Source organism: Cucurbita pepo, unplaced genomic scaffold (genome assembly GCF_002806865.2).
Source record: "Cucurbita pepo subsp. pepo cultivar mu-cu-16 unplaced genomic scaffold, ASM280686v2 Cp4.1_scaffold000194, whole genome shotgun sequence".
NCBI lineage: Eukaryota > Viridiplantae > Streptophyta > Magnoliopsida > Cucurbitales > Cucurbitaceae > Cucurbita > Cucurbita pepo.
Window position 1 is genome coordinate 42,139 of NW_019646461.1, and position 12,141 is coordinate 54,279.

General features: G+C 37.6%; 1 protein-coding gene across 3 annotated transcripts; it reads left to right on the forward strand.

Moving 5' to 3' along the window:
- Positions 1–3,173: 3,173 nt before the first annotated feature.
- On the forward strand, positions 3,174–11,850 carry LOC111784404 (syntaxin-61-like). Of its 3 annotated transcripts, none has more exons than XM_023665113.1 (8): positions 3,174–3,271; positions 3,968–4,027; positions 10,070–10,183; positions 10,389–10,502; positions 10,662–10,852; positions 11,046–11,136; positions 11,231–11,296; positions 11,391–11,850. In XM_023665113.1, exons 2-8 carry the CDS (start codon positions 3,974–3,976, stop codon positions 11,499–11,501), a joined length of 741 nt encoding a protein of 246 aa, XP_023520881.1. In that variant the 5' UTR covers positions 3,174–3,271; positions 3,968–3,973; the 3' UTR covers positions 11,502–11,850. The 3 variants fall into 3 exon arrangements, with proteins under 3 accessions (XP_023520881.1, XP_023520880.1, XP_023520882.1); XM_023665112.1 differs by having other exon boundaries at positions 3,215–3,371; XM_023665114.1 differs by lacking the exon at positions 3,174–3,271 and adding an exon at positions 3,739–3,763.
- The last annotated feature ends 291 nt before the right edge of the window (positions 11,851–12,141 follow it).

Sequence of the window (12,141 nt, forward strand, 5' to 3'; positions counted from 1 at the left end):
AAAAAAAAAAAAAAAAAAAAAAAAAAAAAAAAAAAAAAAAAAAAAACTCGTTCAATTATTAGAGTTGGACTTACGTATATATTATTTATGGAATATATATTAGATATTATATTATTTATAATTTAATTTATAGTATATTTTATTTTATTTTCAATATTTAATTAGTTTATATCTTTTTTTATAAATATTATTTAGTAGCTTGTATCCTATTTAAAGGTTATGAATATCAATGACAATACACCCACCCTCGATTTCAATTTTATTTCTATTTCTCATTCTTAACATGATATCAGAGCACTGATCTTGGTATTCTTAAATATCAAAATTTCCTCTTGAGTTAAGGTTTGGTATTCGAGCCAAAACTAAACCCTAACTCAATTAGGGGAGCCTTTACCGCCGCAGTTTATCAACTAAGTCAATCAATGAAGCCTTTACAGCCACCGATCATCCAATAATACGTTATAAGCATCTTCAAATTTCTCACCAAGCTCAAAGATGGCATATTCAAGATGTTCGTATTTTCTTTTTGTTTGTATCTTCATATTCAAGATGTTCGTATATTCAAGTTCAAATTTCTCACCAAGCTCAAAGATGCTCAAAGGTAGCTCACAACCTCTCAAGTGATCAAGAGCACCGATCTTGGTGTTATTATCCAACTTCAAAACTTCGGATGTTTATTTAACACATCTTTATTATATTCATCACTCTGATCAACTAGGGTATTCTTTTTAAATGGGAAGACAAAAGTGTTATTGGCCTACACTCTCTTCTCAAAGACAACTTGGGTGTTATTGACTACACTTATAAAGACAACTTAGGTGTTATTTATCTACACTCGTAAAGACAAGTTGGATCTGATTAACATACACTCTCCAAATATTATATCTCAATACTTACCCTCAATAAGTTGTCCAAGATTGATTAAGTCGACCACTTAGTGGATCGACCAAAAGCTTAACTCTTACCAAAATATTAACGAATCTCTCAAGAAAACATGGTGTAGATGAGTAAATTTCATACTTAACCTAAGGTGCATGTTGTTCTGAACATTTATTACGGAATTAACTCTATTTATTTTTTTTTATCAAAAAGTCAACATTAAACTTTGCCGCTTCATTTATTACCTTGGAATAAAACTAATACAAAGAAAATAAATACACGAAAACAATATAAAATGAAACGCCCTATACTATAACCTATATACTACTCAATGGAAATACAACTCAACCTATACTATTAAAGGAAAAGACAGTTCAACCTATACTACAAAAATTAAATGTGAATCTATTCTATGCATGTGCCACAGTCTTGGGATTTCGATGTCTATGTCAGTCTTACATAGGCGCCTTGCCTTTATCTGAAAAGATGTAGTAGCACGAGGCTTGAATATTTAAAAATACTTAGTAATAAACCCCCTATGGAGTTATAATGCAAGAACATACGAATGCATGCATGAGACCAATTATAACAGTATGTTTTCCTATCGCGACTACCCTAACGGGCAACTTGGATGGTAATTAATTTCCTACACGCGACCCACACGTGCAAGTATGGACCTACCAGTCGATTTGCACACCTCCTAGGCCCCTTTTCTAGACGGGCGAGCATACTTTGAGAGCTCTTGATGCCGGACACCCGTTAGAAGTAGTGACCGTCACAGCAACATTATGTCAAACATAATGATTAGGGGTGTACATTCAACCCGGCAACCCGACAACCCGGACCAACCCAACCCGAACTATAAAGGTTGGGTTGGGTTGGATTAGTATTTCGGGTAGGGTTTGGTTCATTTTTCTGAACCCGAACTGAGTCGGTTCGGTTTCGGGTTCATGGGTAAAACCTTCGGGTTGACCCGAGCCAAATAAAAATATGTAAAATATATTAAGAATAATTCTGTATTAATGGATTTGCCAGAGTGGTATTGAGTTCAGTCCAAGGACATTAACATCCTGGTTAGACTCCTGCCAAATTTAAATTTAATAAATTTTATGCATATAATAACAAAAGTTTCGGGTTGGGTTGGGTTATCCCTCCAACCCGGACCATGTACACCCCTAATAATGATCATTCTCATACCTAGTAGTGTACACGTCCGTACTATATCGTTAAATAATAGGTATCCCCCAATACATGAGCACACAATCGTGCATAAGGTCCCTAAATTTTTCATGTCATTTCTCATAATGTCTTACATATCATTTATCGTTGTCTCTCATGCGTATGTCAGTACATTCATAACACATCGCATCATAAAACATAACAATTCATCCAAAAATAGCACAGAAATCACATCGCATAGCATTACGTACTATTTCATAACAATCTAAATATACGGTTTATGACACTTGCGAAAACCACGAGCACGTGTCAACATACAACATTCAATTCATAACCTAACGACAGTAGGGCCATTTACTTGGTTAGCCTTAACCAGCGTTCTCCCTAATACAATTTATGTAAGCTCCCGCTCCTCGAAAGCGTTCCAAATTATCGTCGGTCGTCGTTTCCTATTGGATCGTTCGTCACTTTTGTTAGTATTTCACAATAGTAATTTTAACTCCAACTGAAATTGTGAAATATGACATTAAACGATTTCAGTAGGGAGGTCGAAACGGTGGAATTTGGACAAAAAAAAAAAAAAAAGGGNCAGAGCCAAGCCGATTGGAGTGTGTTGCGCAACAGGTGTGCCACATGGTGCAACATGAGGCCACCACGTGAGCAGGTCCTTTCGGGTCGAGGCGCGAGTCGTGCGTGGGTTACGAGCTGACCGCGGGTGAATTGGGTTGCAAGGATTTGGTCGGGGTGAGGCGTTAATTTAAAATCAAAACGCACTCCTTTGCTTTGCTTTGCTTTGCTTTTTGTCATATTTAGGCCACCACATTATGATTAACATTTTTTTTAAAGTAAAAATTTAAAATTGGTTCCATTGACTTTTCTTCAATTAAATTTGAAATGTGTTTTATTATGAAATCATTATTTGACTATTTTTTAATATAAAAATTAATTTTAAAATAATATGACTAATTAATTCTAAAATTTATGTTTATGGAGTGAAAAAAAATATACATTTGTAGAATGAAACCTAAATTATATTAAATTTTTTAAAACCCAATTATTTAATTTCATATACTGACATGTCAGCGTAGATCTTAACCGTCACCTCATACTCTCAGAAGATTCCAGCTTAATCCCCACCCCATATCCTCTCTCATTTCTCTCATCAGTCTTCGTTCGTTAGATCTCATCACGCGATTGGGTTTTTCGCGTTCTGGCAAGTATCCTTTTCCTTCTGGATTCTCGATCCACTTCCTTTTGATCGTGTTCTTGGCCTTCGATTTGTGATTCTTTTGGTTTCTGGATTTTGTTTTCTGGTTCGTCTTTTCCTTCCTTTGATTAATGGTTTTTGTGTATTTGGTCTGACGACGGTGGGAGATTGATCGTTCTGTTGAGGAATAGATAGGGTTTTGTTCGTCTGCTGGATTGTTGTCTTTTCCTTTATCTTGTTTAGGGTTGTTTTTCCTTACGAGATGCGTTTTCTTTCTCGAACGGTAGAGATTTATGCACCCAAAGGAATCCGTTCTCACAATCAATTTTCTTGAAAAAGTTAGGAAAGCAAGGTTAATAGTCAATGTTGTCTGGTACCTATCGGACTAATCTTGGTTTTAAAGACACTGAACTCTAGGGAGTGATGCTTCTCTGTGATCTTGATCTTGAACTTTGCCCTGTGGACTGGCCACCTACTTAGGATTCGATATTCTACAAGGTGTCCACAGGCTGACCCAAATTAAATTTGTATCTATTGATTATTAGGGCATACAAATTTTACAAGTCCAATCTGTTTTCTCTGCGATTGAGAATGAAATTAAGTTGATTTGAGGGTGTGAGAGTTCTGTTTTTCTTTCATTCAGTTAACTGCAGACAAATATTGATTTCTGGAATTCATTGTGTTAATTTTTATTAATTGCAGTTGAATATGCCATCGGCTCAAGATCCGTTTTATGTTGTAAAAGATGAGATTCAAGAATCTGTAAGTTTGTTGCTTGCATCCAGTTATGATTGTCTGTAGTGCTTGAATTATGCTCGCATTGTCATTTACATTAAGCTTCTTGAACCTATGTTTTTGTTTATCTGCAATATTTAATTGGTTGTTTAAAGCTAAAGAATGTGAATTAGAACAGGAAAACTGGAGAGTGGAAATAGCGAGACAAACTTGTGACTATGCTTGCTTGCTGCAAAAAGAACCCTCGTCAACATACGAGACATAATGAAAGTTGTTACACGAATATATGAAATATAAATCTAACTAGATCTCGGATGTCCAATGTGGAGATAGAATGCACGTTAAATCACAACTCCCAAGATGAACATTTAGCAACTATCAGTGATTGAAATTTTTTGTGAAAGAAAAAATATGGATGTAAATTCATCCTTTTTCTTCATAAGTTGACATCTTTCCGATCTTATTGAGATTTTTCTTTATCTCTAAAAATCTACCTTGTCCTTTGTATTTGTCACTAATATTCTGTGAGATGATAGCCACAGGCCAATATACAACCTTCCATTTGAAAAGTTCATCTTCAAATTATGAACAGTTAAGTTAAACATGACATCTCAATACCATATTGGATGTTCGTTAATTGTTCAAAGAGGCTTATGAGGATGGTGTTTATATGATGGGTGTTGATGATACCGTGGGGGTTTTTTTGGAGAGTGAAGTGGGGAAGGCACCTGGACAGTTAAACATGACATCTCAGTACCATATTGGATATTCGTTAATTGTTCAAAGAGGCTTATGAGGATGGTGTTAATATGATGGGTGTTGATGATACCGTGGGTTTTTTGGAGAGTGAAGTGGGGAAGGCACCTGGACAGTTTGAGTGGGTCAAAGGGAGGGCTACCCGTCTGATCCTTGAAGTGTTAGTTATTCTGAAGATGAATACTTTTTATCTTCTCCAATGTTGAAGGATCAAGACTTCCCTAGTTGGGTTAAATGTTTGAAGTGGGAGGGAATAAGAAGATTGATGATAGTGTAGTTTCCCTGAGCAAATTCTATCTATTAGTTTAATGCCCCATGATATTCGTGAAGTTAATTAGGAGGGGTTAATGTAGAGGAATAGTGAAAGCTTGTCTTTGGAAGGGCATGAATGCAGAGGAGCAGTGAAAGTTGTCTTTGGATGGGCACAAATGTAGAGGAGTAGTGAAAGCTTGTCTTTGGAAGGGCACAACAGGGTGTGCTTGATCCCAACAGTCCCTCTCTAATTGTTCCTTGGGGTTAGCTTTGAAGTCTCACCCAATTAGGCATGTTTTCCTTCGTCTGCATTTTGTCCTAAGTGTTGAAACCTTGTCTTTGGAAGGTAACAACAAGGTGTGCTTGATCCCAAAAGTTCCTTACCAATTGCTCCTTGGGGTTAGTTTGAAGCCTCAGATAATCAGTACATTTTCCTTTAGATTTTTTGCCTTACACATTTAATGTGAGAGAGAGGAAGGTGGCTGGATCTGGGCCTTTTTCTCCTTACTTGCCATTGGGGTAGGAATCAGTTTGGATGTCTTTCTCATCCATTTCCTCCATTTCCTCCTCACTTCCTTAATCCTTTCCCTATTTATAGTTTTATTGTGCCTCATCAAGTCGTTACTTAATTGTGAGAGAGGTTTGTTCTATTTTCTTTGCCTTGTGTTTAGCTTCTTTGGCTTGTGTTGAGGGTAGAGGATGATTAGTGGAGGGAGTTCATTTGGTAGCCTTAGAGGGTGTTATGAGAGATCCTTTTTATTGTGTTTAATCAACTAGGTATTCTCGATGTGTCATTAATGGAGGTTATTATTTTCATTGGTTGTTGATGTGTGCCCTTTTAGCTTCAGCTGGCATGCATGTGCTATCCATAGAGGGTCCTTTGTTGGGTGGCAAGGTTCCTCTCCCAATTTAGGTTTGTAGGTAAAGATGAAGTAGGAGGAAGCAAAAGGGGGATAGAGGGTTTGGCAGTTAAAAAATTTGGGGCGTTCCCTAAATTAGAAGGGAATAAAGGTAGTTCTTTGAGGTTTTAAAATGAAGGTGATCTCTTTGAACATTAGAGGGTTTAAGCAAGGTATAAAATAGATTGGTTAGGGAGTTTATTACTAAGGAGAATCCAATCATTGTTGTTTTGATCGAAACTAAGTATATGAACTTTTGAGGAGTCCTTAGGGAAGAAGGTAGGATGGGGTTATTTGGCGACCTTGGGTGCCTCTAGGGGTATTGTTATGATGTAGGATGTTAGTGTTGTTAAACCTCTTGAGGTGGAGGGGTGGGTGACGACAGTGTATGGCCCTTTGAGATAGAGGGCTAAGAAGGAATTTCAGGAAGAGGTGGGTTGGCTCTTTGGCTTGTGTGGGGTGTTTGGTAGGGGACTTTAATGTTTTTGATTTCCTCGAGGGAAGGTGTTAAGGAGGAAGAATAACCCGGTCTGTGAGACATTTTAATGTTTTATTGAGGATTGCCTTTTGTTTCCATCCACCCTTAGTTAATGGGAATTTTACTTGATCCAACCGCTTGCTTGAAGTTGGATTGGTATGTTCTCGTCATTTAAAGAGTGGATAGATGCTTTTATTAATGCGAGGTGTCACAATCACACTCTTGTGGCAGTGGGACAACGATTGTGCGACACTCGTTCTAACCTGTCGAACAAGTTAGTTGTATGAAAATCGTAAGTCGCGGAAGATTCAAATGTATGATTGAACCTTGGTCACATTCTGAGAAAGCATTTTAGAAAACGTGAGTGAGGAAATGTGTTGAAAACAATTTGTAAGAATTGTAAGTGGAGTTCTTGTTTTAAACTCTCCCAAGTGTCCATGGTACATTGGCCATATTGAATGTGGGTACTTGGATCTCCACCACAACTTTGCATCATTAGATGCATTATGGCCAACATGACCTTCGCCTCTTCTGCCACAGTATTTGTGGCTTAAAGTATTGTTCAAAGTCTAAGATAAAATTCTCTAAACCTTAGTGTCTCGAGCCCCACATAAGTGCTTAGGCTTTGAGACCTTCACTTTGTTAAACTAGACCGCACCCCAAGTTGGAGTTTGGTTCCCTACCGCTTTCATAGTGAGGTTTAACTTGGCGCTCAAATCTGCCACTTCAGCCTTGACTATTCCAAGGGAATCTCAAATCCTCAGACATTTTTGAGATAATCTGAATGATTGCTTGTTCGGCATTGTCTAGGCCCTCGATACATTCTTCCATTTGGGCGATAAGAGCATGTTGATCTATTCCCACGCTTGAAGTCACCAGTAGTTGTGACTGTCTTTTAAGGCCTTGACCCTAACCATTAATTCATGGACCGACATTGCCTCAAGGCGGCTTGCCATTTCATTGATCCTGTTTACTTTAGCGGCACTCTCGTTCATGTGGGACTCCAAAAGCCTCATTCCCTTAAGAACTTCACTAATGTAGAGCAAGTGATCTTTGATCTCTACCAATCGGTTAGCTCGGGACTTACCCAATTGTTTTGCAGTGGACATGTTTCAATACTAGGAGCGAACTTGGCTCGGATACCACTTGTCTCAATCGCACTCTTGTGACAGCGGGACATCGATTAAACGACACTTGTTTCAACCTGACAAACAAGTCAGTCGTATGAAAATCGTAAGTCGTAGATAATTCGGTTCTATGATCGAACCTTGGTCATGTTTGAGAGAGCATTTTAGAAAACATGAGCGAGAAATGTGTTGAAAACAATTTGTAAGAAAGCAATGTTATAGGCTAAAAACAAATAAGCAACAACCATTGCTTTTATAGCATATAACCTAGGTAGGAAGAATTGACGATTAGTCACATCCCTTATAATACATATTGGGGCATTTTAACTTTGGCGGGTGTAGACCTGATTTTGGTGAACAATCATGCACCCCCGTATTGTTACGATAGGAATAATAGAAACCTAACTATACATGAAAACAAGTAAAAGGGGTTTGGAACGGGCATGTGGTCATGGACAACACATCATGGACAAACATGACTGAGACATCCGACATGCGGCCACAAGCAACATACATGGGACAAACATGATCGTTACATGAGGCATGTTTTGGGGCTTAAAGTTGCTTTGGACCATTGGTGGCATTGTTTGGACTCAGGTCTTTGAGTTAGGCCCCATATCCTTTCAGGTTTGAGAATATGTGGGTTGTCTCACCCTTACTTTACAACCTCATTCTCGTGGTGTTGTTAGGTTGAGGCTCTAGAAGGAAGCTGTGCGCACTCAAAAGGGGGTGTTGAAGTCTAGGAGTAGAGACATTTTTGGGGATGAGGGTCAAGAAGGAAGATGTAGTGCTTAATGATACTCTTATGGAAGAGCCTTTTTTTTTTTTTTTTTTTTTTTTTTTTTTTTTTTTTTTTTTTTTTTTTTTTTTTTTTTTTTTTTTTTTTTTTTTTTTTNTAGACTGGAAAATGAGTGTTGGAAAAGAAAAAAAGAAAAAAAAGGAAAAAAAAAAAAAGGGAAGAAAAAACAATGTCTAGTGAGCTAGTGATGTAATCTGGCCTATTTTCACGGACAAGAACTTTGTTGGCTCCATTGAGAATGAGGCCAAGGTGGTGTTGAAAAGGGACTAGGGGATTGAGGGGGAAGTGCTCCTTTTTTTTTCTTTCTTCTCTATATGATCGTGTAGTGGCTCTCAAAGCTTTTCTAGAGGACGTGGATTGGAGTGTAGACTAAGCTATGTTGGACTCTCACTTCTCAATGGGAGGAAGTTAGAAGGATGGTTCTTGGGAAACGTTGCTCTATGTCTCCATGTGTTTTCTTATGATCTTTCTCCAAGATAATTGAGAGTTTATCAAGGACTTTTGAAGATTGCTCAGATGAGTTCTTTGAGAGTGGCATTTTGGGTAGAACTTTACATAAAACTTTTGTTTGCCATATTTTGAAGAAGGATAGACTATGAGGTTCGAGATTTTCGGTCTATCAGCCTCATGACTAATGTGTATAAGATGAGAAGATCTTTGCCAAGGTGTTGGTTGATTGACTTAGAAAGGTTCTCCCCATGACAATTTCAGAGCAAAGCCTACAGCTAATGAGGCTATTGAGGATTATAGATCCCATTAGTGGGAAAGGGGTCATCTTTAAGATTGATTTTGAGAAGGCTTATGATCGTGGATTGAGATTTTTCTTGTAGATCGTTGTGAAGAAGGGGTTTGGGTATAAATGGACATTGTGGAATTGTGACCTTCTCTCTCATTTTCTTTTCCTCTTTGTAGTGGACATCGTAGTAGAGTTATTACAAAATGATTGTAGGGTAACATTCAGCAGGGGTTTTAGATTGGAAGGATAGAGTGGCCTTGTTTTACTTTAATTTGTTGATGATACAATTTTTTCTGTCTCGAAAGGAGGGATCTTTCTTAATTTGAATCAAAACTTAATATTTTTAGGGTATTTTAGTTCTTAGGATTGATAACGCAAATGTTAGATCTTAAGTTAATTCTACTAAAATTGGGCAGATGGGTGACCTTTGTGGGGTGTGAGGTCAGAGCATTTCTTAAGCCTAGGAGCCTTATGTTTTAGGACCCTGTCGAAAGAAAGATTTGAAGGAGATTCGCATCTTGGAGGAAAGGTTTTTTCTTCAACGGTGAGACAGCCTAAATGGTATCCCGATTACTATATGTGATTGTTTAGAGTGCCTAGTGCAATAAGCGAGACAATTGAGAAATTGATGAGAGATTTCTTATTGGGAAGGGGTTGATGAGGAGGAAAATTTTGAACTTTGTGAGCTGGGAGGTGGTTTCTTAATTGGTGGACCTCGGGGGGGTGTAGGCACAGGTTGAACGTAAGGACTAGAAGCAAAGCCCTGTTGGCTAAATTGCTTTGGCAATTCCAGCATGATTTTTATACCTTATGGCATAATATCATTGTAAGTAAGTACAAATTCTCATCTTTTTGAATATACCAATGGTGAGGTTAGAGGCTCTTCTAGAAACCCATGGGGAAGATTGGAGAGATTGGAGAGATACTTATTGGAGGATAGATGTTTTTAAAGTCTATGTTTTTCTGCCATTTTGTTTGGTAACATGTGCATTTTCTTATAATGTGATTTTTCATCCTATTAGATCGATAAACTGCAATCAAGTTTTCACCAATGGGAAAGGATATCTTCCGATCTAGGAGAGAGAGTACAACTCACAAAAGAGTTGCTCGCTGCCTGCGAGAGCATTGAATGGCAGGTAAATTCTCAATTTTTAAACCATCATGTCCGCTTCTTTTATTTGTTGTGAACCTTTTTTTTTTTTTTGAATTATATCGAAAAGATTGGATAGCATTTGTTCTGACTTTTAAGCATTGTAAATGATTCAATATGTTGCAACTGGTGCTCCTAATTTTGACTTGTAACATAAACTTTCTCTGAAAGTCAGCTTTCTTGATAGGAAGGTGGATGAACTGGACAAAGCTATTGTTGTGGCAGCTAGAGATCCTTCTTGGTATGGCATTGATGATGCAGAACTTGAAAGACGAAGGAGATGGACGAGTACAGCTAGGACACAGGTGAGCCTTTTTTTTGTAATCTTTGTTTCTTTCCATATAGTTGCATGTGCTTCTTGTTTATTGTAATGACTCAAGATATTCAGGAATGCGTCAGTTCTTCTAAATAGCTTGAACAAAGCATCTTCTATGTATTTACGTTTCTTTTTGATACTTTATTAGGTTGGAAATGTCAAGAAAGTAGTGGGAGCTGGAAAGGAGCAAGCTGGAACTGCTAGTTCTAATGGGATGCGTCGAGAATTGATGAGATTACCAAATCCGCACGAAACAGACAGATCAAACTTATATACAGCCCACCAAGCGAATGATGACTTCATCACATCTGAATCAGATCGACAGCTGCTTCTCATAAAGTAACGTTTGTGCATCTTAATTTGGTTGTTATCTGAATCCTTCCTGCTTAAAGTATAATGATGAAGTATCAAAACAACAGAATAAAATGAGATGTCATTGTTCGTTAGCACTTTTCCGTCCAAACCTGGGGCTGTTTATGTGGAGTACTTGTTTGCTCACCTGGATTTTGTTTCCCTGTTGAATTTAATATAGGCGGCAGGACGAGGAGTTGGATGAGTTGAGTGCAAGCGTGGAGAGAATTGGAGGTGTTGGGCTTACAATACATGAAGAGCTCAAATTGCAGGTGTAGATTTTGTAGGCTGCAGTGCTGCCAATTGATTCTGTTATACATAAGCAATCTGGTTCGATTTTCTAAAACTTGAAAAAAATCTGTGCAGGATAAAATTATTGACGATCTTGGAAATGAAATGGACAGTACATCAAATCGCCTCGATTTTGTTCAGGTGTGTTCATTATCTCAATGCTTGCCATATGCACAAAATCACCTTCAAGTTTCCAATAATAAAGATTAAACCTTTTTTGTATTGACTCTTACAGAAAAAAGTAGCTGTTGTCATGAAGAAGGCCAGCGCCAAGGGCCAGCTAATGATGATCTTGTTCTTGGTGGCTTTGTTCATCATCCTTTTTGTGTTGGTGTTCCTCACCTAGTCTTTGAATCAAAATGAGACCCTTGCCATTCACGATGATGGATCAGAAATGGATATGTTAAACCAGAAGATGAGGTACTTTATCCGCATATCGTCAAAACTATCCCGAAATTTTGAATTGAGAACTACATTGGGTTGATCAGAATTCAGAACCGAGCTTCTGAATTACAAAATGCAATGTGAAACTCATTTGCACTTGCTCCTTATCCTTGTTTTATAGTTTTTTTTTTTTCCTTTTCTTATTATTATTGTTTTTTTTATAGTTCGTTTACCTTAATTTCGTGTAATTATAGAGATCTACACAGATTATGATAATTTGAACAATCACTATTTCTATTGCCTTTTCGTCACTCTGTATATCTCGCACGACATACACTTCTGAGGACATATTTGGCAGTGGTTTTATAGAATAACCAAAATCACTTCATTTCTCATGTTGTTTATGTTGCATACATATGTACGCCTCACCAATCATGAAGATATTTTAGGATGACTATTATGTTAGAAAAACATGCATTACCACTTGTAATATCTTATCTCTATCTATGCCGCTAGAGGATGAATCCACTTCATCCCATTCTCGAAGGTTGTGTTTGGGTCCATCCCTCTAGTGATAAGGTTGTGGAGGCAACATAACATGT